Here is a 26,342-nt window from a genome sequence, read left to right on the forward strand (position 1 = left end):
TCTCCTCCTACCTCACCGACCGGACCTACCAGGTTTCCTGGAAAGGCCTGTTATCATCCCCCCGAACCCTCCAAACTGGGGTCCCACAGGGATCTGTACTTGGTCCTCTCCTTTTCTCACTGTACACTAAATCCCTTGGCACTATCATCTCTGCTCACAATATAACCTATCACTGCAACGCCGATGACACACAACTGTTTCTATCCTTCCCCCCCTCTACCACTCAGGTGGAAGAGCGCATCACTGCATGCCTGGCTGACATCTCACAGTGGATGTCCTCCAATCACCTCAAGCTGAACCCAGACAAGACTGAGCTTCTCTTCTTCCCAGCTAAGTCCTGCCCTATGCGGGAGCTAACTATCTCCGTAGACAACGCCCTGGTAACGTCTGTCCCAACAGCCAGGAACCTCGGTGTTGTCCTGGACAGTCAGCTCTCGTTCAAAGCTCACATCACAGCTGTCACTCGATCCTGTAGGTTCACACTCTATAACATACGACGAATTAGCCCGTTCCTCACCCAGGAATCAGCCCAGCTCCTAATCCAGACAACAGTCTTGTCAAAACTCGACTATTGTAACTCCCTCCTTACTGGCCTACCAGCATGTGCACTTAAGCCTCTCCAGCTGATCCAAAATGCCGCAGCTCGCTTGGTCTTCAACCAGCCAAAATTCTCACATGTCTCCCCCCTGCTCCGATCCCTCCACTGGCTCCCGGTCGCTGCCCGCACAGAATACAAAACTCTGATGCTGGCATTCAAAGCAACCAAAGGTATGGCTCCCCCATATCTTGCAAGTATGATTGAACCCTACAAACCCTCCCGCGCACTCAGATCAGCCAACGCAGGGAAGCTGGAAGTACCCTCACTAAAAACGCTGGGACAACGCTCCACACATCCAAAACTCTTCTCCCTTCTGGCTCCAAAACTGTGGAATGCACTTCCCATTGCAGTCAGAACTGCAGCATCACTCCCAATCTTCCGCCGTAGTCTGAAAACCCACCTTTTCAGACTCCATCATGGCCCATAGCACTTACCCTACCCCCCTTAGATAGCATTTCTGTAGACTTAGATAGCATCTGATACAAACTTATAGCATGTTATGTAGATAGCACTATAATTGCATTGTATATAGTCATAGCACGCCATAGTACATATGTATAGCATAGTAGTATATATATATAGTTTATATGTATAGTCTCATAATATAGATATTCCACTGTTACTTTCTTAGCTTACGCATGTTTTATGATAAATGCTTTTTTTTGTGATGTATTCCCATGCTTTTTGTTCTTGCTTAATGTAAGTCGCTCTGGATTAAGAGCGTCTGCTAAATGCCTAAATTGTAAATTGTAAATTGTTTAAACTTCATGTATGTGGTCAATTAATCATAAAAGGGCCTATTTCAAAATATCCCACAACGGCGTCGGAGAATTCAGAGAACCGTAGGTCTCGCTTTGGGGGCTGTCAGCAGAGAGCTGTACCCGTTTTTACCTCTCCTTTATCGGCCTAGGCCGAAGCAATTTCCCCTGTTTCTCCTACGGAACGAAATGATGCCCGATGCCCTGTATGATATGAATCTATTGTGGATATTTACAGCCTACATGCAATTCGTTTCCAATTGTTGTATTTCCCCAAATGTCAAGTGCAATATAAATAAAAGCTATTCTATAAAATTTCTATTATTGTCTCCACCAGGCCGAAGGCATGGGGGGAGAGTATGTTTTGCACTCCGTCCGTCCGTCCGTCCGTCCATGTGTCCGTCCGTGTGTGTGTCCGTGAGCAGCTAATCTCCGGCACCGTTAACCCGGTCGATGCCAAATTTTCCACACACACTCCCTGGATGCCAACGATGAACCTCTGCCCCAACATTTCCAGAACGGCCTGTTATAGCGCCACCAGGAGGCCGCTTTGTGCAAAACAAGTTTTTGCACAGTACACCTACAGATTTTGTCCAAACATCGCGCAAATTGGTACACAGTCTCTCTAGAGCCATTCAACGAAACGGGTCTTTCAGATTTCTCAGACTCCATCCTGATTGGTTAAGATTGGCTTCCAAAGTTCACAGGAGTGCTCAGTTTCAAACAAAATGCTGCAAATCATGAACACATCGCGTGATTTCCGTGAAATTGTGCACGCACATTCCCACTAGGCCGAGGAAGAAATGCCACATGAACAATTTCAACTCAGCCTCAAGGTGGCGCTATAACTGGCCGAAAAGTGTTTTTACCTCTAATTTTCATTGTTTTGTTCCACTTTTGCTGTGGCAATGTAAACGTCACACACACACACACACCCAAACAAACATGTTTAAATTACTCCTAAACATTTTGCCAAACATCACACACTCTCCTATCCTCCTGGTGGAGACCTGTGCCCAGAAGGGCACTTTTTCTAGTTGTTATTATTACTACGTCGAATCTGATTTAACTTGAGTCCTGACTCGTTGCAAAGAGTTGCTGAAAGGAAGGATATACCAACCTTCATAATGATAAATGTTTTTACATTTGGACAGAATACAGACCATCGTCGCATCTGCTGTTTGATTTGTATTTAAACTGATTTTGCTGCTCATAAACAATATAGCATGGATTATTAGCTAGTATATATATAAACGGGTGCTTTGGGAGTTTTTATAAAACCCGATCCATACAACAGCTGGGAAGGAGGTAGGAGAAAGAAAAAAAAACTCACGCCTGTTTTTGACAGCGAGAGATTAATATGAAAACTAGATCATAGTTGCTCAATTTGTGTTTCATTTTTTGGTGTTATTTTTATTTTCTCATAATGTTGGTGTGAATATATATACATATCGTTTATGGCGGGGGGGGGTGTCATATATTTTCCTGTAGTCCCTTGGGGGAGGTCACAAAAAGATATTTGGAGGCCGGGGAGAAATAAAAAAATGAAATCACATCTGCACCACTCTTCTCTTCACTTCCTCTTCTTGCTGCTCGGGCTGGTTGGCGAAGCGGGATAAATGCCGGGTGCGCAGTATGGCTGCGCCGTGGCGATGTACACTGCAAGGTTGCCAGCCAGCCAGGTACATCCCCACTGGTCTTTGGAAGCGGGCTCGGGCGGGGGAAAATAGTGCGTGGCCCTAGTGCACTGGTTGAACGAGTATTTAGAGCTCTTTGGAATGGGAAGCACTCCGGCGCGGCGCTGTGACGTCATATACCCCGAAATACGCACTTCTCAGTGCCCACACCCTCAATTGGGATTCACCTAAGATCTTCAACCAACACAGCTGTGTGGCCAGAGCGCCTGGATGGAACCTCTAGGTGGCGTCCTCCTCCTCTTCCTGGCGGTCTATGGGGTCAGCTTCCTCCAGCATAAAGACACTGTGTTGAAGACGTGAACATTAATGGGATCACTGTCTCCTCCAAAGCAGTACAGCTTGTCCTGCAGCACCACAGCTGCATGGCGACATCTCTCTGATCCTCTTTTCAGATGGACGGTCCAGCGGATCATTCTAACATCAGGTTGTTCTTGGTTCTCTGTCCCACAATGCAGTTCTAAGTAGTCTATCTGTGTCCGTCACTCAGGGAAAAGGCTCCAGTTTTCAGTGTGACTCTGGTGTGTCTATCATAGAGTAATAAAATGATAGAGACCGAACCGGAGCGTTATGTCCAATGTATTTGTATTTAATTCATAAAGTTATAACATAACTATAACTAATAAATCTATTTGAAATTCAATAAAACTTTTACTTCAGGATTCCAATTTAAAAATAGCAAAAAAAAAATCAGGATTTCAATTCAAATATAGAAAAAATAGCTGATCTACAAGCTCAAAACACGTCGCAGTGCGACGCGTTTTGAGCTTGTAGATCAGCTATTTTTGCTACGACATTAATATGCAATGTGGCCCCACTGGAGTGAGTGTAGAAATATTGTGGCCCTCTCTATCGTCAAAGTTGCCCACCCATGTTCTATTTGATGGTGTCCCAGTTCCAATTTTGTCTGCTCATTTCTTAATAACTTCCAATTTCATTCCCGCATGAGTTATCTCTCCCTATTGGACAAAAGTGGTATCCTGACCTGAATATGTATTACCGTGTGTGTCATGAGTGCGCTCGTCCACTTTTAAGTAAAGTAAAAGTACTTTAGTTATACCTACACCGTGCGAATAACATATCCTACAGGACCAGTTCCACCCAGCATACCATCTTTTCCAACGTCTTCCCTCTGGTTGGATAGATCGGAGATACCGATCTATCCTCTGGTAGGAGATACCGATCTATCCTCTGGTAGGAGATACCGATCTATCCTCTGGTAGGAGGTCTATCCGGTCTAGAACCAGAACACTGAACAACAGCCTCTACCGACAGGCTGTCAGGCTGCTGAATGAACAACCTGCCCCACGCTCCCCCCCATGCCCGACCCTCCTCTATAGTATTGTAACGTTTAGCACCGGCCGGGTGTTTTGCAGGGTCGTTTTACACTATTATAAGTGCACTGTACTGGACTTGGACTTTGCATTGCTGAACTCTTATTATTATTACACCGCACTATTACATTGCACTAGCACTATTGCACTTTGGGTATCATTTATTACAGTGTGTTTATTTTGTCTGCCAGTGCAAGCAATGACAATAAAGATCTATATCTTAACCCATTCTGGGTTAAGATCTACAAGCTCATAGCTCGAAGCTCGTAGCGCGGCACTCATCTGCTATCTTTTGAAAAATCATGGAAATGTGGAACAAATCTTTGAATATATATTCTTTTGCTTTGAACTCAAATCTTTGCTTCTTTCTGGGGGGGGGGGGGGGGTCTCCCTGGAACAACATATTTTCATCTGGGGGTCGGCGGCCAATTACATGTCATTTTTGGGGTCCTTGACATGAAAATGTTTGAGAACCACTGACATAGAAACATGAGGTTTTTCAGAAAACTGTCAGGATTTAGAAGACATTTTGTAGAATCGTCCTCAAGTCTAAAGGGGTTTAAAGTAAAGTAAAAGTAGTGTAGTTACCTTGCCGGTGTCATGTCTGCACTTGTCCACCTTCTCGTGGAGTTTCTTCTGCTGGTCGGGTGTGACCGAGGCCTCCGTCTTCCCGTTGGCCTCTCTGGTGGCCGCCAGCCTCTCCTCCTTACAGGCCAGGTGGTACGTCTTCTTAGCTGCCTCCATCTGTGCACACGCACATGCACGCACACACGCACGCACGCCATTAATACACACTCAAGCCCACAGTACCACAGACAGAGGCTTTTGAAAGTAGGAACGAGGTTACAACAGAAGAACAAGAATGCCTTCCAGTGCAGTCAGACAGTAGGAAAACAGCCAGTTACAGAATGCATAGCATAAGGCAGGGGTTCACCAGTGGGTTGCGACCCCTCGGGGGTGGGGGGTCGCCAAATTATTTTGGGGGGTCACCTTAATGATTTAAAAAATAAAATAATAAAGAATTGCAACTAAATGGCTGGAAATGGAAATTTTGAGTTTATATACACATGCATACATTTCCTTAATGATTATATCTGGTTTCAGTATTTATTTATGATATATTTTCTCTATTGTTAAGGTTATTTTTGTATTGGGGTAGGGGCGTGGGTCGCGATACATGGCCAAAGCATTTCCGGGGGTCCCCACTGCAAAAACATTGAGAACCCCTGCCATAAGGCAGAACACTGTCACATAGGGCATTCACTTCTAGTACTTTTTACTAGTTGACTAGTTGCCTAGTTTAACTACCTATTGTGTAAAAAAATATATATATATATTTGTACATTTTTACTAGTTGACTAGTTGCCTAGTTTAACTACCTATTATGTAAAAATGTATATATTTGTACATTTTTACTAGTTGACTAGTTGCTTAGTTTAACTACCTATTATGTAAAATAAATATATATATATATTTGTACATTTAAAAACTGTACTACATTGGTGACTATAACTACTTTTTTTCCTTATCAACTAGTCAACTAGTACCAACAAGGTCGACTAGTGGATTTACTAGTCGACTAGTTGCTTAATGCCCTAGTGTCACATATGTTGGCATACTGGTCGAACCCAGCAGACAACAATCATGGGTAAAGGAAACAACGCCTATAGCTCCAAATTGAGCGGCTTCCTATAACAGTTGATAGCTGACTGAGCAGTACCTTGCTAACTGTTTGGCCCTCCTTTTGGAGAGGCCAAACCAATTTGGTCAACCAATTTATGCAAAAAATATTTCATCATAGTTTTAGTCATCATAGGTTATTGTCATTATGAGGGTTGCCCCGATCCGATCACGTGATCGGAAATCAGGGCCGATCGTGTCATTTTCAAGTGATCGGAATCATATCGGCGGTGGCTCAGGGGTAGAGTGCCTGGATGTGCTAACCGTAAGGTTGCCAGTTCGAACCCGGGCTCCCCCAGAGTTACTGTCGAAGTGTCCTTGAGCAAGACACTGAACCCCTAATTGCTCCCGATGTGCTAGTTGGTGCCTTGCATGGTTTCTGCTGCCATCGGTGTATGAATGTGTGTGTGAATGGGTGAATGTAATGCACAATCTCTGTAAAGCGCCTTGGATAAAGGCGCTATATAAATGCACCATTTACCATTTATTTACCATTTTATATCCATAACATGATATTAGACTATTAGATATATTGTCTGTGATTTTGGATATTGTACTATTGTGATGTGGCATAAGTGTTCGACAGATACTAAAAATCACACACGTGTGAACTGAGTGGTGCAATCCCCCCCCCCTCTCTCTCCCCCCCTCTCTCTCTCTCTCTCTCTCTCTCTCTCATTAGAGACACAGCACCTACCCTCTCTCTGTTTCTGGCGCCCCCTACTGGTATAAATAAGTCACATACTCGTGCTCATAGTTACAGGTACACAGGTACACAGGTACACGGACATTGCAAGCTGGATGTAGGAGTGGTTGCACCACTCAAAAATCTAATGATCAGAATCGGATCGGGAACAAACAAAACGTGATTGGGACATCCCTATTAATATATATTTTTTTGTTTGTTATTATTATATCAGTGAAAAGTTTCTTTCTTCATAGTTTTAGTTGACAAAATCAACAACCTCCTTCAGTTTTTTGGCCCTTTTAGGGTTTCAGGGTTTCACACTCACCCAAAATTTGATTTTAGTTTTTTTTTACTCTCTTGAATAATTTTCATTCATTTTAGTCACCTGGAATGTTTTAGTATTACTCTAGTTTTAGTCGACTGAATATCATAAGATTTTAGCCAAAACACATTTCGTTCGACTAAATCAACTGTAGATTTAGTCGAACAAAATGTGTTTTGGTGGGCCTTGATGCCGTCGTAATGACTGTTTTTTTCACTCGCTGAAAATAGCCGATCTACAAGCTCACAATGCGTCGCAGCGCGACGCGTTGTGGGCTTGTAGATCGTCTATTCTCAGCATGTAATTGTAAAATGACTTATAGTGGATCTCTTGCCCCTTCCTAACATTTTACTCTAGTTTTTATTTGAAATTGTCACTATATTTAGTCTTAGTTTTAGTCATCATAGCTTAGTTTTCATTTAGTTTCCATTCAGTTTTCGTCAGTGGAAAAAGGTATAGTCGACTACTTGACTCACCTCCTTCAGTTTCTTGGCCCAGGGTGAAAACCACACTACTTGACTCACCTCCTTCAGTTTCTTGGCCCAGGGTGAAAACCACACTACTTGACTCACCTCCTTCAGTTTCTTGGCCCAGGGTGAAAACCACACTACTTGACTCACCTCCTTCAGTTTCTTGGCCCAGGGTGAAAACCACACTACTTGACTCACCTCCTTCAGTTTCTTGGCCCAGGGTGAAAACCACACTACTTGACTCACCTCCTTCAGTTTCTTGGCCCAGGGTGAAAACCACACTACTTGACTCACCTCCTTCAGTTTCTTGGCCCAGGGTTTCTGGGCCTTACTGAAGCCCACGTCGGCCTCCTTGGCCTCCTTGAAGCCTCCGATCATCTGCTTGTGGTACGCCTCCTTCTGCCAGTTCTTCACCTTCTCCACGTCCTCGTTCATCAGGCCGTTCTTCACCTCCTGGTGCAGCTCGCTCACCTTCTCCGCCTCCGTCATCACCCCTAGCCACGCCCGCTCCACCGAGCCGTACTGTGGACCTATGGGTACGCAAGAATGTCGCGATGTCATCATCGATGTCACCACCGGGCCGGCAGCCATTGTCATGTGATCATATGGTAGTTGTTTATCGTAATGCCTATAGGTTAATCTGACCCATCAAAGAGTCACTATATACAGAGTAAAAACATTGATAAAATACATAATGCGACATTATATAAAATGAGTACATCGTTTGATTAACACAAGTGCCAAACAACACATAGAAGTATTCTCAGGGGTGCACATAACTGGGGTGCAAGTGCGGTAAAAATGAATGTTGCGCGACCGATCAAAATGAGTATGCATAACCGGTCTGCATGTGTTTTGTGGATTTGGAGAACGCATATGACCGGGTCACCCGGGAGGTTCTGTGGGAGTGTCATTATAAAGCCTACACGGGTTGTGCAAGGACGCGCTGTGATTGGCCAGTCGCTGTGATTGAAAGCCTAAACCTAACCCTAACCTAAGTAAAACTACACCTAAACCTAACCATAACCCTAACCTCAGTAAAACTACACCTAAACCTAACCCAAACCTCAGTAAAACGTATGTGCACCCCCCCCCTTTGTTTAACCCACTCTCAAGAGTTAAAGATATAAGGGTTAATTGGTTACCGACTCCATGGGGTGGGAATAAAACAAAACATCTAATGACATATAACAAGTGCAACCTACAATATGTGGGTGAAACTAGAAACACAATAGCAGATAGACTAAACCAACGTAGAGATAATATAAATAATGCAAAAGAAACAACATTATTAATTGTACAGCATTTCATGACACATGGATATGTGCCTTGGAAGTGTGTGTTTTAGAATCCAACCAGACAGATCTGGGGAACGCAAGTTGAACGAGAAACAATGGCTAGTAAAATTAAACACCACATTTCCACAAGGCCTGAACAATACAAATAATTAAAAGGGAAAAACGGGTCGAACCAAATTAACCTTTAAAAAACCATTGAATCCTAACCTCCAAATTGCTCTTAATTACAGGAGAGCCAGATTCAAAATCAGAGCATGACTACTGATGGTCTGATTTTCACACTAATGGGTTTGACACCTATGATTGTAGGTGTAGGTACAGTAAACATGCTTAATCCCCTCAAAGGTTATCAGGTTACTATAGATTAAGCCTGAGAATACATCTAAATATAAGATTTAGACAATTTTAGTAAGACTTAAAACATAATTGCCCAGACTCTTCTTCAACAAAAATGGTGAAAGCAAGCATTCTTTGTTCTGTAGGCCTACTTATACATACGATTGTATATGGTACAAAACACTGTCCTTAAACCAGAAACCTAACCTCAGTAAAACTATGACTGCCCGTGGGCGTGTTTATTTATAAGCGTGTTGGATTTGGAACGTCGCTCTGTGGGAGGTGCTGCGGGAGTATGGCGTGAGGGGGAAATCGTTGAGGACCATACATAAAATTGCTATCTAAGTCTACATAAAAATGTCTTTAACTCTCAAGAGTTAAAGACTCTCAATAGATATAAGGGATAATTTGGTTACCGACTCCATCATTTAGCATGGGGACCGCCTGGAACCCCCCCAAGGACCACTGGTTGAAAACCACAGAATCAATGGATCAATCAATCAATCAATCAATCAATCAATCAGACCTTTCTCGATGAGCTGCCTCCATCTCTTGGACCAGGCAGTGAGCTGGTCTCCGTAAGCCTTCTCTATCTTGGCTCTCTCCTGCAGGCATCCCATCAGGTCGTTGCACAGCCGGTGGCCATCGTCCACCCTCTTCACCGCACGCTTGTAGTTCCCAACCTGCAGGGACACAGGAAATGCTACGCATTAACACAGGAAACGCTACGCATTAACACAGGAAACACCACGCATTAACACAGGAAACACTATGCATTAGCACAGGAAACACTAGGCATTAACACATTAAAACATCGTCCACCCTCTTCAACCGCACACTTGTAGTTCCCAACCTGAATGAACACGCTACGCATTAAAAGAGGAAACGGTACACATTAACACTAGAAGCACTATAATATAGTGCTTCTAGTGTTAATGTGTACCATTTCCTCTTTTAATGTTAATACATATTATGTATTAACACAGGAAGGACTAAGCATTAACACAGAAAGCACGGTCCTTATATTGTTGGATATCGCTCCAAGATGGCGCCATGTGCACATACTGATATTCTAAATTAATGTTAATGTGACACCACAACAAGCACATAAACATGTGCACGCTGGAATTCTGAATGAATTATGCTACTAATTTCTGCATTGATCCATTCCAGAGCCATAGAGTAAGACAGCGTTATGACAACTCTGTTCACTTCATGGGGCCAGGCTCTTCGACATAGACATCTATTGGTTTGTCCCTATTTGAAGGCTTCAAATAGGGACCACCGGAAGTTGGGAATGCATTGGAGTCTATAGGCTCGTGCGAGTACATGAACGACGTGACCAGGCTGTTTTCTGCCCCCTCAATGTCGTAACTCTGTCTTACTCTGGCTCTGATCCATTCATAAATAAGATAAATCAATGAGTAACTAATTATAGTAGTACGCATATTTACGATACTTTTTCGCCGATAAACATTTCTGTAGAAGCATCAAATGTATGATAGTAAAAACATGTTTTTGTTTGTACAGCATGACTTTTTTTATCTTTTTCTAAGGTATCTGACTATAAATGCACCACGTCTCTGTGTGTGTAGGCAGGCAGACAGACAGATACAGAGAGCTCCATGTGGGACACACACAGACAGTTAAAACGGGTGCTATGACAACGGGTATTGCATACTACAGAGATCTTCATATACAGTACAGTATGGGCACAAAAGGGACACAGAACAGATAGTTAAAACGGGTGCTATGACAAGGGGTATTATTAGGTTCCCAAGTTGCATCGTTCCCAAGTAGGCTGGTGGCTGACAGGCACAGGTCTAGTATGTTCAATGTTGAAGATGACTGGTATTTCAATTTACAATTTAGGCATTTTGCAGACCCCTTTAATGGGAGTGTCCTCTCTTGTTATAGAAGGTCTTTGTTAACACAAGAAACGGCATGTGGCATGGCTCAGCCCCCCCCCATGACCTCATGGTGCATGATGGGAGGAGGAGGGGCTTGTGCTGGTGTATGTGTAGTTATGCAACGTGTGTGTGTGTGTGTGTGTGTGTGTGTGTAATCCTTTTCAGTATTGAAATGCCAGCATGCAGTCACACACATAAAACCCCCGAGGTAGTACGCACGCATGCACGCATGCACACATGCACGCATGCACGCACACACGGTCGCATGCACGCATGCACGCATGCATGCAGTCCACACAGTAAATTGTCCACACAGTAAACGCCTGAGTATTAGTGTTACTGAGGATTGTCTTTCTTATCACAATGTAAATGTTTTTTGTTTAGACTCATAATGCTAGGTTCATAGTTTACCTGACATCCTATAGTTTACTGAGACACTACACTGTCTCTCTGCATTCTATGATCCTATAGTTTACTGAGAGACTACAGTGTCTTTCTGCATTCTATGATCCTATAGTTTACTGAGACACTACAGTGTCTCTCTGCATTATATGATCCTATAGTTTACTGAGACACTACACTGTCTCTCTGCATTCTATGATCCTATAGTTTACTGAGACACTGCACTGTCTCTCTGCATTCTATGATCCTATAGTTTACTGAGACACTACAGTGTCTCTCTGCATTATATGATCCTATAGTTTACTGAGACACTACACTGTCTCTCTGCATTCTATGATCCTATAGTTTACTGAGACACTAACTGTCTCTCTGCATTCTATGATCCTATAGTTTACTGAGACACTACACTGTCTCTCTGCATTCTATGATCCTATAGTTTACTGAGACACTAACTGTCTCTCTGCATTCTATGATCCTATAGTTTACTGAGACACTACACTGTCTCTCTGCATTCTATGATCCTATAGTTTACTGAGACACTGCACTGTCTCTCTGCATTCTATGATCCTATAGTTTACTGAGACACTGCACTGTCTCTCTGCATTCTATGATCCTATAGTTTACTGAGACACTGCACTGTCTCTCTGCATTCTATGATCCTATAGTTTACTGAGACACTACACTGTCTCTCTGCATTCTATGATCCTATAGTTTACTGAGACACTACACTGTCTCTCTGCATTCTATGATCCTATAGTTTACTGAGACACTACACTGTCTCTCTGCATTCTATGATCCTATAGTTTACTGAGACACACACTACACTGTCTCTCTGCATTCTATGATCCTATAGTTTACTGAGACACTACAGCACTGTCTCTCCAGTCTACTGAGGCTACACTGTCTCTCTAACAAATGAAAGAAGGACGTATCCGACTATCAAGGAAGGCATAAACTAGCATCACATTTTGGGACGTGGAAAAGACATCCCATCCTTTCATCCAGGATGGAACTGAGAACCATGTACAGGATGAGACATTACAGTCTCTCTGCATTCTATAGATGAGTTTACCTTGATTACTGCAACTCTGCAAGGACAAAGAGTGTCTGATGAATGCCTACCTTGTCTATTCATCCTTACAGTAAATTATCACTTTATATTAAAAAGTTTTAATTTAAGATAACGTTTTAATTGTAATAAATCAAACGCAGCACGCGGAGCGGCGGAGTCAGTTCAGTCAGTCAACCTCAAGGGAGGTTCTTGCTTGCTCAAAGGCCCATACTATGCTCAAGGGGTTAACATGCTGCATTACTATGTGGGAGTATACGTGTGTGCAAGTCTCTCACGTCATTCGCTGATGCGGCAGTCAGCTGACTAAGTGGGCAGGCTACTTAAGCTCACTAGACTCCATGCTCTTCCTGCCTTCCTCTGCTCATGGTTCCCGGTTGTATGTGATGTTTTCTCCCACCACCACCCCAGCACCACCGGTGGGCTCTGCTATCTATGCTCCCCATGGGGGGGTTATTGTATATCTATCTCCCTGCTCTTATGTTTTATGATGTTGCTTAATCATGCCGAGCAGGGAGAAATCCAGCAGAGCCGAACGCCAAGTCAAATATCATATGCACACTCATTACTCATTCTTCAATAAATATTGTTTAATCTATTCGTGAGTTGTCTGACTGAACTAGGGGCGGGGGGACTGGGAATGGGAAGGTTGACGGTTAAATCCCTAGCTCTCTGGGTTGCTGTAGAAGTGCCCTTGAGTAAGGCACCGAACCCCTAACTGCTCCTCATGAGCAGGTTGGTGCCTTGCATGGCTCCTCCTGCCGTGTGTGTGTGTGTGTGTGTGTGTGTGTGTGTGTGTGTGTGTGTGTTTGTGTGTGCGTGCATGCTCCTACCGCCCAGAAGCTGTCCACATGGTGTCGTCCCCAGCGGGTATATCATAGGAGACAGACTGTGTGTGTGTGTGTGTGTGTGTGTGTGTGTGTGTGTGTGTACACGCACGCGTGTATGTACGCGTGCGTGTGTGTGTGTGTGTGCTCCTACCTCCCAGAAGCTGTCCATGGTGTCGTCCCCAGCGGGTTCATCGTAAGAGACAGACATTGTGCTGGACGTTGTAGAGCTCACTGTAGACTGACCGCTGACACACGGCTGGACTCCTCCTCATGCACTGGAACACACAGTGGCGGAAAATTAATTGCATTTTTTTTACGAATTGCATTTTTATAGGCTATCGCTCAAATTGCTTTACAATGGTTCATTCATTTATACATTGGGAGGTGAAGCGGCGAACAGTCGACGCCAGTGTCCTCACTTCCCACATTCACACACCAATCCACCAATGGTGGCAAGCTCACACCGACCGACTCATTGGAAGCAATGTAGGGTTCAGTGTATTGCCCAAGGACACTTCCACATGTGGACAGGAGGAGCCGGGATTCGAACTGCCGAAGTGTTTAACTTAACACTTTGACTACTGCCGTGTGGCCACAAGTGGTAGTTACCAAACAGTGGCCTTGTGGTTAGAGTGTAGTCTAGGGTAGGTACCCTCACAAAAACATGCAGTAGTCCTGGTCTCTAAACTCCCTCCCCTTGGCCAGCCGGGGCGCCTGATGGAGGGGAAAGGAACTGGTCGGAATAACATGTTCCTTCCACGCGCTACGTCGGGCCAGGGAAATTCCCCCTTGTCAGGTGAAAAGAAGCAGCTTGGACTCCTCATGCATGGAAGGAGGCATGAGGTCAGTCCGCTGCCCCCCCAGGTTGGCAGAGGAAGTGTAGCGCCCAGGATTACATTAGATAATTGGCACTAGGTGAAAAAACTGGGTTGCAAAATCGTGGGATAAAATTATATATGAAAAAAAAAAAAGATTCCCGAGCGCGGCACGGCTGCAGCTCACAGTGCTCACCGCTCCAAGAGATTAGTCAAATGCGGAGAACAAAATAATGTCACTGCGGTAACGTGTGACAAATCGTACGTCTTTGATCTTACATGCGCGGGCTGGAATTGGGGAGATTTACCCGTCTCGGCAAATGAGAGAAGAAAAGGATAATGTTAGCATTTGCTCACCTAGAAACGTTAATATGTAAATTTGCGATGCTGTAAAAAAATCAAAAAAATCAAATCACTGCTGAAACTGAGCTCTCAGCAGTGCACGGTTCTGCTTCGTGCACGCACGCACACATGCACACGCACGTACACACACTTCTGCCTTGTGAGCACACACACAGGAAAGTGAAAGGGCAATGTGAGGTTGTTTGAGGAAAAGGTATTGCTGTCTCACTGCTGTGTGACGCTGCGGTCACACTTTTGACTGCATCACTGTCTGCTGACTGCATCACTGTCTGCTGACTGCATCACTGCTGTGTTAACACTGCTGACTGCATCACTGCTGTGTTAACACTGCTGACTGCATCACTGTCTGCTGACTGCATCACTGCTGTGTTAACACTGCTGACTGCATCACTGTCTGCTGACTGCATCACTGCTGTGTTAACACTGCTGACTGCATCACTGCTGTGTTAACACTGCTGACTGCATCACTGCTGTGTTAACACTGCTGACTGCATCACTGCTGTGTTAACACTTCTGACTGCATCACTGCAGACTGCATCACTACTGACTGCATCACTGCAGACTGCAATACTGCAGACTGCATCACTGTAGACTGCATCACTGCAGACTCCATCACTGCAGACTGCATCACTGCAGACTGCATCACTGCATCACTGCTGACTGCATCACTGCAGACTGCATCACTGCTGACTGCATCACTGCTGACTGCATCACTGCTGACTGCATCACTGCTGACTGCATCACTGTCAATCATCAAAATCAAAATACTATGGCTAAAACTACACTGTTGTTAGATCAATTATTACTAGTGCTGTGTCTGGATGCGACCAAGTCCAAATGCAACCAACATGGACTAGACAAAATGTAAAACTGAAAAACTGTTCAAGGTGCCGAGTGCAGCCTAACAGCAGACACAGACGCTGTCGTATGACTCGTATCCCAAGCAACAATATTAATGTGTGCATCAAAAAATAGGAATTAAAAATAAATCATAAAGGTAGCACATCCAAAAAATAAATAAATGGCGGACAAAGTACGATCACATTTCCATTTCTTTATTGGCACACACCAAAAAGGCACCAATAAAGAAATGTCATAATCGTGCACCCCTAATAAAAACGGCTCAATGCTGATGACAGCCGGTCAGCAGGTGGATGTAGGTGGTCAGCAGCCAGTCAGAAGGTGGATTCATGAATGTATGGAATTGTAAATAGTATAGACAATATTTTAGACAATAAATCTAAATAAAATATATACCAAATGTCCCACCCCACCTCAGCGGCTGCCTGCTGTTTGAAACATAATCCATTTGACTGTCATGACTAATGTCTGTACCCTCTCTGTGAACTCTGCCCTTCACCACACGCACGCACGCATGCACAAAGTACAAAATACTTAAGTGCAGTACTACTCAAGTAAATGTACTTGCTTACTGTGCTACTGAGATCAACAGGCTGTTCTTCAGCCAACAACAACAAACAGTAGGCTTTTGTTCAGGCTTCAGTTAACACCATCACTGTTCCTGTCTGCGTGCAGTTAACACCATCACTGTTCCTGTCTGTGCAGTTAACACCATCACTGTTCCTGTCTGCGTGCAGTTAACACCATCACTGTTCCTGTCTGCGTGCAGTTAACACCATCACTGTTCCTGTCTGCGTGCAGTTAACACCATCACTGTTCCTGTCTGCGTGCAGTTAACACCATCACTGTTCCTGTCTGCGTGCAGTTAACACCATCACTGTTCCTGTCTGCGTGCAGTTAACACCATCACTGTTCCTGTCTGTGTGCAGTTAACTCCAAAAAAATTAAAATTCCCTGGATTATGCTGTCTATGGGAACACAGTTTTCTCAGATTCTCCTTTTTGGCTCAGAACAACCTTGATTTGCGCCTCATTCCTCTAAAGTTTAGAGGAATGAGGCGCAAATCAAGGTTAACATACATTTTGTAACTGGGGATCATATCGTTTAGAGTCTAAACGATATGATCCCCAGTTACAAAATGTATGTTTTGGATTAATTAAATAACATTCGTGGGACCTGTTACATAGTGATAATTCACATCCTGACTCTCGGTTTCAGAGTGAAACGGCTTACAAACTAACGGTGTCTCAATAGAAATTCAATGTGTGGCAGTCCTGGAGTACACAATTCAGACACTAGATGGGGTTAAATAAGAGTGAAAGTAGAAGAAGTGCCCCTCGGGGCACAGGTCTGTGGATTGATATTTGGATAAAATCTGAAGGACTATATAAAGAAAGTGTTGCACATAAATGGGTCTTCTGGTGGCGCTCGCAAAGGCTTTGTTCAAAACGGGCTACTCCTTGGAAGCCAATGCTAGCCAATAAGGATGGAATATGATAAATCAAACAAACCCGTCTTGATCACATGACTATGGAGATCATGTGTACAGATTTGCGTGAAATTTGCATAAAATCTGAGGGAGTAATATAAGAAATGTTTTTTGCATAGTGCCTTCTGGTGGCACTATACAGAGCAGATGTGAAAAATTACAGGCAAAGGTGTTTCCTTGGCCTCTAGGGAGTATGCAGACAAGGTTTTACACAGATCGGTGCAGTTATAGATACAAACACGAATCGGCCAATTATAGCACCACCATGAGGCTGAGTTGAACATTTTCAAGTGGCATTTGTTCCTGTGCCTATTGGGAATGTGCGTGCAAAACTCCAGCAAACTTTGGAAGCCAATCTTATAGCCAATCAGGATGGAGTCTTAAAAATCTGAAAGACCTGTTTCGTTTAATGGCTGTAGAGAGACTGTGTACCAATTTGCGTGATGTTTGTATAAAATCTGTAGGTGTACTGTCTACATACACTGTCTCTCTGCATTCTATGATCCTATAGTTTACTGAGACACTACACTGTCTCTCTGCATTCTATGATCCTAGCTTACTGAGACACTACACTGTCTCTCTGCATTCTATGATCCTAGCTTACTGAGACACTACACTGTCTCTCTGCATTCTATGATCCTATAGTTTACTGAGACACTACACTGTCTCTCTGCATTCTATGATCCTATAGTTTACTGAGACACTACACTGTCTCTCTGCATTCTGATCCTATAGTTTACTGAGACACTACACTGTCTCCCTGCATTCTGATCCTATAGTTTACTGAGACACTACACTGTCTCTCTGCATATGATCCTATAGTTTACTGAGACACTACACTGTCTCTCTGCCTTCTATGATCCTATAGTTTACTGAGACACTACACTGTCTCTGCATGTTTACTGAGACACTGCACTGTATATCTTCTATCTCTATCACTATCTCTCTAGAAGTGTGTGTGTGTGTGTGTGTGTGTGTGTGTGTGTGTGTGGGGGGGGGGGGGGTAATCATTGTGGACAGAGGATGTAGGCTAGCTAGTAAAGCTAATTAGTAATTGGGTCAATCCACTGTGTGCGCGGGGGGGGGGGGGGGGGTGGGGGGGGCACGTAACTTTGCGAAAGTGTCATAGTAGATAGTAGCTTGTTTACAACTGAAACAGACTATCTGTGCATAACTTCCTCTTCAAAATAAGAGCCACATTAGTCAAAACTAGTTTTTATTTCTAAGTCTACTTACATGCCCCCCTGATTATTAATAACGTCTAAACATGTAACATGTAAACACAACATGAACTTATTATGCATATCGCATTATCGCCGAGAAATACAAATACAAAAAAAACGAATGGTTCAAGCCCATCAATTAAGAATCGAGTGCCAATCCTAACGAGCGAAGGTTCGAACCCACACACACACACACACACACACACACACACACACACAAATGTCACCCTTTTCACATTGGCCTATTATAGCGCCACCAAGAGGCCACAACCTGACCTGCCCTGGTGGAGACCTGGCACTTTTTCTAGTATTAGATCTACACATAATGTGGTCTACCTGCTGAAGACCAGACACTGTTAGTTATTAGATCTACAAACACTTTCCCCAAAGAGTTTGGGGGTCGCGGACACATTTCTTATTTCTGCATTTCGTTTTTTTTTATTACATTTTTATTATTTAAAAACATAGGCCTACCAAAAAAATTAAAATGTTCACGTATTAAATTCCATGATTCTTTTCCCCAGGAATTTCATGAAGAAACCAAAGACACGTTGCTCCGCGCCACGTTGTGAACTTGTAGATCTCAAAGTGTAGAGGAGGAGAGTAGCGACACGCTTTGATCTCCTATGGGCGATAGTTCCAAAGTCCAAACATTGCTCCTATGGCTGGAACTATCCCATTGAGATAGAATGAGCACTTCCGCATTCCATTGTTACAATGGGAGTCAACGCTAGTGTCGCCACTCTCATCCACTATGTGCCACTATATTACTCTGGTAGATCGGACATTTTCACTAAGTTTGGGTCGCGGGCAAATTCTTCCATGAATGACTTCCTGAGTTTGAAGTTGAACGTCCTAAAGACGTTGCAAACTCCACATAGTGTCGGTGTGGAGTTTGCATGTTCTCCCCATGTCCCCTAGGGTAGGTACCCTCACAAAAAACATGCAGTAATCCTGGTGTCTAAACTGCCTCCCCCTGGCCAGCCGGGGAACCTGATGGAGGGGAAAGGAACTGGTTGGAATAATGTTTTCCTTCCACATGCTACGTCCAACCAGGGAAACTCCTCCCTGTCAGGTGTAAAGGAGCAACTTGGACACTCATGCATGAAGGAAGCATGAGTTCAAGTCTGTTGCTCTCCCCAGGTTGGCGCCTGGCGGGGGTGTGTAGAGCCCAGGATCACATTAGATTTGACACAGGGGTGAAAAATAGGTTACAAAATTGTGGGATAAAAAAAGATTATTAAAAAAAAGTGCCGTGGTGAAAAATGAACTGGTGGGCCTGGCCTCATAACAAAACAGAATGTTAACACTTTCTTTACACTTTTTTGGAAAGAAAAATATATAATCTTCCTCCTAGTAAAATCACCTATACCTGTACCTGATAATCATATGATCATGTTTTCTTTAGGGGGGGATCACGGCACACACAATGTTTCACGTTGGGTTCACTGCTTGGGTTGTTCTGTTGGTTCACATCGCCTCTTGTCCAATGCCACCATTGTGGCCGTGGCTTCTATAGCAAGTTGGCAGGGACCACAATAGTGCTAGTCGGTACCACCACCGCAGCACTGGCTGGTTGGCTGCTGTTGTGATTGTTGTGAACACATGTCAACTTGCCACAGAATATAAGAGCCAATGCAACCGCAAAGCCGAGATATCAGTAGAAAAGATCACATTCGTTTTAACTTCATCCGTTAAGAGTATATGTTGGCTGATCAAAAATATCAGATCTACAAGCTTGCAGTGTGTCACTTTGGGCCGCACTGCCAGCTTGCATTAGTTGCATATCTGCAATCTTTTGTTAAATATAAAACAAAAAATTGAAAACGTTGAATCATTTAGATTTAGATTAGATTCTAACACAAATGTTCTCTTCTGGGGGTCCTTGGCATGACCAGACATTTTCAGATAGGTGTGGGGGGGGGAACGTTTGAGAACTTCTGCAATACAGAATATAGACTTTGGCATACGAGTGTGACTCCTACAACAGCTTGTATAGCAACTATAGCTATAGCAGCTTTTAATCTGAAAGCTTTTAGAACCTATAACCTTAAAATATACAGTGTCAGGAAAAAAAATCCTCACAATCTTTACTTATAGGTAAAAGTATCAATATTGTAATATAGAAATACTCTGTTGCAAGTACATTTACAAACGTCTGGAATTCAAAATGTAGGACTTGAGTAAAACTACAAAGGTATTGGCATCAAAATGTAATTAAGTGCATACAGTAAAAGTATGCAGAAACGTATCTTTTGAAAATAGCAGATCTGCAAGCTCACAATGTGTCACATTGCGGTAATTAAGTGGTTAATGTATGTCTTTTAACAATAACGAAAAATCTACAAAGGAACTTTAAGTAACTCCTCGTTTTCAAACACATGTAGTGGAGTAAAAGTATCTGGAACCAGACATGTCATGGAGTAGAAGTAAAAGTAATGGAAATACATGCTCCAGTAAAGTAAAAGTACCCCAACATGCTGTTACTCATGAGTACAGTACTTGATTAAATGTACTAATACTATGATGAAAAATGTTCGTCGACTACCTTTTTTCACTGACAAAGACGACATAAAAACAAAAAACAAACTAAGCCAGGATGGTGACTAAAACTATGACTAAATATCAATTTCGTCAACAAAAAAAAACTAGACTAAAATGTTAGGAAGGGACTAGTGGACAAGTGATCCAGTATGACATTTTACACATGGTTGCATGCTGAAAATAGCCGATCTACAAGCTTGTAGATCGGCTATTTTCAGCAAGTGTAAAAACAGTCATTACGATGGCATCAACGCACGCCAATATACATGTTAGTCGACTAAATCTGGGGTATATAACGCCGTATCTCTCAGATCTACAAGCTCACAAACATTTAGTCTCTAGATCTACAAGCTCACGGCGCTGTGAGTGTGTAGATCTGCTGCTTGGTGTATATAGGGGTGGAGAAAAAAACAACAAAAAACTAAAAGGGAGCGGGCCCGACTACAGAGCCCTGGGAGACACCATAGGGTTTAACCGTTTAAGTGATTAAGAAATGATATTTCTGGACATGCTGACACTGTTGCTTGCTTACCCTGATTGGTTCCATTGTAGCAAAAAAATTAAGAAATACAAAATAAATAAATCTCCCAATTAAATCCACAATCTGTTGCAAACGTGCTGCAGTGTTATCGTAGTGCAGATCTATAAAACAATTGAGCAGCCGGATAACCCAGGAGGCACAGAGACAGAGCTCCTGAATGGCTGACAGATTATCCTCAAATGAGCAACTTGGGAAGGCTTAGAGGAGGAGGGAGGGGCTTATGGAGAGGAGGAGGAAGAGGATGGGACTGTCTCAGATTAACTCTAATGAGCAGCGTTGCCATTTCTGCTTATTATAAGCAAAATAACGGTAGTGGGTCGCACACACCAAGACTTCAGTTCAAATTGTTTATTTCACATTTGATAATTTGAACAGGGACAAACGTTTCGGCTATCCAGCCTTCATCAGTGTGGAGTGTGACTGAATGTAGGTTCCTTTTAAAGGAGTGGGGATTTTGTGCACCTGCACCATTTCACCACTCCTTTAAAAGGAACCTACATACCTACAAAAATGGTGGGATAAAAAAATTGAAAAAAATAGATAGAAACAAAGTAAAAGATGTCAGTGTTTATATTATTTACTAAAAGATGAAACAGTGTTTAGAACCTAGCAGTGACCGTTAAATCTGTTAGGTCTGTTAGATCTGTTCACTTTGTGTGACTGACTGTCACACTGCATACAATACCACGTGAATATTCATGAGCTTCAAACAACAGTTATGAATGATCTGTTGTGTCATCTCTTACTGTTATGAAGCGTTACAGAGCCCTGTTCGTTCATACCACCGACTGAGTCTTTAAAAAGTTAAAGTTAGTGTTGCTCGTCAAACACTCATCCTGACACACTCATGTTCACCCATGACGTTCCATGCTCTGTGTTGCTAGGAGACCAGCTTCTGCTGGATGGGGGTAATTAACCCATTCTGGGTGGGAACGCCTATTGGTGTTTTAAGCATTATGTCATACTTTAGCTATTGAAAAATAGCAGATCTGCAATTGTTTTGAAAAATCGTAAAAATGTGGCGCAGATCTTTGAATATATATTATTATGATTTCACAGTGAACGCTTTTAACTGCTTTTAACTTTGCTTCTGGGGGGTCCCTGGAACAACATATTTTCTAATGGTGGTCCGCAGCAAAATATTGATAATTCTGCGGGTCCTTGACATGAAAAGTGAAGGTTGAGCGCCACTGACATACAGTAGAAACATAGCTTTTTAAGAAAACTGTTAAGGTCCCCACACACCGAGCGCGTTTTTCTGATTTTTTGTGGCGTTTCTCAATTTTTTGCCGTGATTCTTTGTGTGTCTATGGAGTTGACATTACTCCAATAGTAGACCCCCAGATGTTTTGTATGTGTCTATGGCGTTGACATTACTCTAATAGACCCCCAGATGTTTTGTATGTGTTTTGTAAAACTCAATAAAATCTAACATAATGTGACCAGATTTGACCGAGGGACTGCCATGGTGCAGCCTCCAGCTGTTCACCAGAGGAGAAAAACTGAATTTATTTTTATTTTTATCCAACATGAGTTAATAGCACAGGCAGACTCTTCACATTATATCAGAGCTGAAATCGACATGTAAAATATGAAATAAATGCTTAAACATGTAGCTATAGGTGTAATGTCCACAGAAGTGAACCTTTCAAGCCTGTTTTTTCAACTCACTGGTTTCTGCAAGACATTTCTCTAGAAGTGGTGGGTCAAACTGAACAACCAATGATGTCAATTTGAAGCTATGATTCCCTGCTTTCATATGACATAAAAACAGTAAAGTAAAGTAAAGTGTGTGAATCCATTGTAAACTGACAGTAAAGTGTGTGAATCCAGTGTAAACTGGTAGTAAAGTGTGTGAATCCAGTGTAAACTGACAGTAAAGTGTGTGAATCCAGTGTAAACTGACAGTAAAGTGTGTGAATCCAGTGTAAACTGACAGTAAAGTGTGTGAATCCAGTGTATACTGGCAGTAAAGTGTGTGAATCCAGTGTAATCTCTCTACGTCGTCCTCAGACGAGCCCTCCATCGTCGTCTCCAGTCATCTCGGTTCTCCATACATCTGGCCAGCTCCTTTGTGCTTTCTGCACCAGTATCTTTCTTTAGTACGTCCACGTAGGTAGGTGTGGGACGTCCTCTCGATCGATGCCCGCGTGTTGGTTCCCACAGTACAAGCTTTTTGGCCGGGAGTTCTTGATGTCGGTGGCAGTGGCCAGCTAGTCTCATCCTCCTTACTGCTATCTTCTCTGTTACACTTGGTAATGCCCCGTACAGACGCTTGTTGGTGATGTGCTCATCCTGGTTGATGTTAAGTACCACACGTAACATTCTGGTGTAGCACCCGTCCAGGGATTTCTGTAGGGCTTGTTTAAGTGTCCAGCATTCACAGCCATAGAGGAGGACTCCACGGTAGCAGAGAAGAAACTGATCTTGATGTGTCGGGGGAGGTTGGATTTCCACACACTGGTCATACCGTTAAGAGCTCGCCAGGCAAGTGCCTTCCTCACTTTAAGGTCCTTCTCTGTGGAGTCGACCCATGCGCCCAGGTATTTGAAGTCACTGACCTCCTTTAGGACAATACCCTCTATTGTCGTTAGGGGCAGATGTTCTTGGGCGATGTTATAGAGTATGACCTCAGTCTTCTTTGCATTTAGACTGAGGCCAACTTTGGCGCACTCCAACTCCACACTGGTCAGGAGAGCCTGTGCCTGCCTTATGTTGTCAGATAGCAGGCAGATGTCATCAGCGTAGTCCAGGTCTGTGAGGGTTTCTGCAGGGTGTCTCGTAGACCTTCTGGGTGAGATAGTGAAGCCGAGCTCTGGCTCCCTTCCATTAATAGCTTGTGTCAGGGCATAGTCCAACACTATTATAAAAAGGAAGGGGGCTAGGGTGTCTCCCTGCAGCACTCCGGTTTGGATGCTGAACTACTCGCTGTTACCATCCGGCGTTGTCACTCGGGCTCTCGTTCCCGTGTACATGGTATCAATGGCTCGGAGCAGGTTCGGAGGAACATTGTAGGCCTTGAGTATTCTCACCATCATTCCTCTATGGATTGAGTCAAAGGCCTTCTTGAAGTCAATGAAGCATAGCACTGCTGCTAGGTTGTTCCTCTTGACCTCTTCAATGATCCTCCGTAACGCAAGGATCTGGGCTAAGGTTGTTCTCCCCTCTCGGAATCCGTTTTGGTTTTCCCTGAGGTGGGGGTCGATTGCGCTCCTAATCCTGTTCAGTATCATGCGATTGAACATTTTTGCTATGATACAGGTCAGGCTGATACCACGGTAATTGTCAGGTTTTGACAGATCTCCAGATTTTGGTACTGGGTAGTAAACTGGTAGTAAAGTGTGTGAATACAGTGTATACTGGTAGTAAAGTGTGTGAATCCAGTGTATACTGGTAGTAAAGTGTGTGAATCCAGTGTATGCTGGAAGTAAAGTGTGTGAATCCAGTGTATACTGGTAGTAAAGTGTGTGAATCCAGTGTATGCTGGAAGTAAAGTGTGTGAATCCAGTGTATACTGGAAGTAAAGTGTGTGAATCCAGTGTATGCTGGAAGTAAAGTGTGTGAATCCAGTGTATACTGGAAGTAAAGTGTGTGAATCCAGTGTATGCTGGAAGTAAAGTGTGTGAATCCAGTGTATACTGGAAGTAAAGTGTGTGAATCCAGTGTATACTGGTAGTAAAGTGTGTGAATCCAGTGTATACTGGTAGTAAAGTGTGTGAATCCAGTGTATGCTGGTAGTAAAGTGTGTGAATCCAGTGTATACTGGTAGTAAAGTGTGTGGATCCAGTGTATGCTGGAAGTAAAGTGTGTGAATCCAGTGTATACTGGAAGTAAAGTGTGTGGATCCAGTGTATACTGGTAGTAAAGTGTGTGAATCCAGTGTATACTGGTAGTAAAGTGTGTGAATCCAGTGTATACTGGTAGTAAAGTGTGTGAATCCAGTGTATACTGGTAGTAAAGTGTGTGAATCCAGTGTATACTGGTAGTAAAGTGTGTGAATCCAGTGTATACTGGTAGTAAAGTGTGTGAATCCAGTGTATACTGGAAGTAAAGTGTGTGAATCCAGTGTATGCTGGAAGTAAAGTGTGTGAATCCAGTGTATACTGGTAGTAAAGTGTGTGGATCCAGTGTATGCTGGAAGTAAAGTGTGTGAATCCAGTGTATACTGGAAGTAAAGTGTGTGAATCCAGTGTATGCTGGAAGTAAAGTGTGTGAATCCAGTGTATACTGGAAGTAAAGTGTGTGGATCCAGTGTATACTGGAAGTAAAAGTGTGTGAATCCAGTGTATGCTGGAAGTAAAGTGTGTGAATCCAGTGTATACTGGAAGTAAAGTGTGTGAATCCAGTGTATACTGGTAGTAAAGTGTGTGGATCCAGTGTATACTGGTAGTAAAGTGTGTGGATCCAGTGTATACTGGAAGTAAAGTGTGTGAATCCAGTGTATACTGGTAGTAAAGTGTGGCCGCGCAGCGTTGCTAGGAGACACACATCCTCAAACCTCCGTGCGTGCTCACAAGTGCCACGTGCATGAACGGCCATGTGCGCGTATACGCATGTCACGTGCACGTTGGTGCGTCAGCTGACCGCTGAGCGGACCAATTGGACAAGAGCTGAGGAGCACTGTTTATGTGTCGTTGTTTACTGGTGTGTGTGTGTGTGTACTGTCATCTGAGCAAGTGAGCGCACAAGCGCACGCACACACGCACGCATGCACGCACACACGCGCACACACACACACACACACACACACACACACACACACACACACACACACACACACACTGATGACAGTGCATGGTGTGTATATTTAGTGGGGGAGGGGCTGCGTGAGCACAATGACATACTGCTGTCAGGAAGTAATCAGAGAGAGAGAGAGAGAGAGAGAGAGGGATAGGAAGACAGAGAGCGAGGGGGGGAGGAGTGGGGGAGGGGAGAACACGTAGTGCCATGGGGTGGGCGCTCTCTCTCTCTTGCTCGCTGGGGCGTGCGATCAAATCATAGCTGAACGTGAGAATCCACATCCACTGCAGTGGATCTGAAAGATAGCCTCTGTCTCTTCTCTCTGCCTGTCTCACCTCTCTGCCTGTCTGACCTCTCTGCCTGTCTGACCTCTCTGC

At 43.5% G+C, this 26,342-nt stretch overlaps 1 protein-coding gene across 1 annotated transcript in view; it reads right to left on the reverse strand.

The window, feature by feature from the left end:
* LOC310862321 (protein kinase C and casein kinase substrate in neurons protein 1-like) overlaps positions 1-13,665 on the reverse strand; it is a 34,647-nt gene extending 20,982 nt beyond the window's left edge. Inside the window, exons 1-4 of the mRNA XM_083770171.1 lie at positions 13,541-13,665; positions 9,705-9,861; positions 7,839-8,074; positions 4,973-5,128 (exon numbers count right to left, since the gene is read on the reverse strand). Coding sequence (XP_083626297.1) covers positions 4,973-5,128; positions 7,839-8,074; positions 9,705-9,861; positions 13,541-13,597 — 606 coding nt within the window. The 5' untranslated portion in view covers positions 13,598-13,665. The remainder of the gene's footprint in view (positions 1-4,972; positions 5,129-7,838; positions 8,075-9,704; positions 9,862-13,540) is intronic.
* Positions 13,666-26,342: the final 12,677 nt, after the last annotated feature.

This window comes from Protomyctophum parallelum (genome assembly GCF_964188405.1).
Source record: "Protomyctophum parallelum genome assembly, chromosome: 7".
NCBI classification, from domain to species: Eukaryota; Metazoa; Chordata; class Actinopteri; order Myctophiformes; family Myctophidae; genus Protomyctophum; species Protomyctophum parallelum.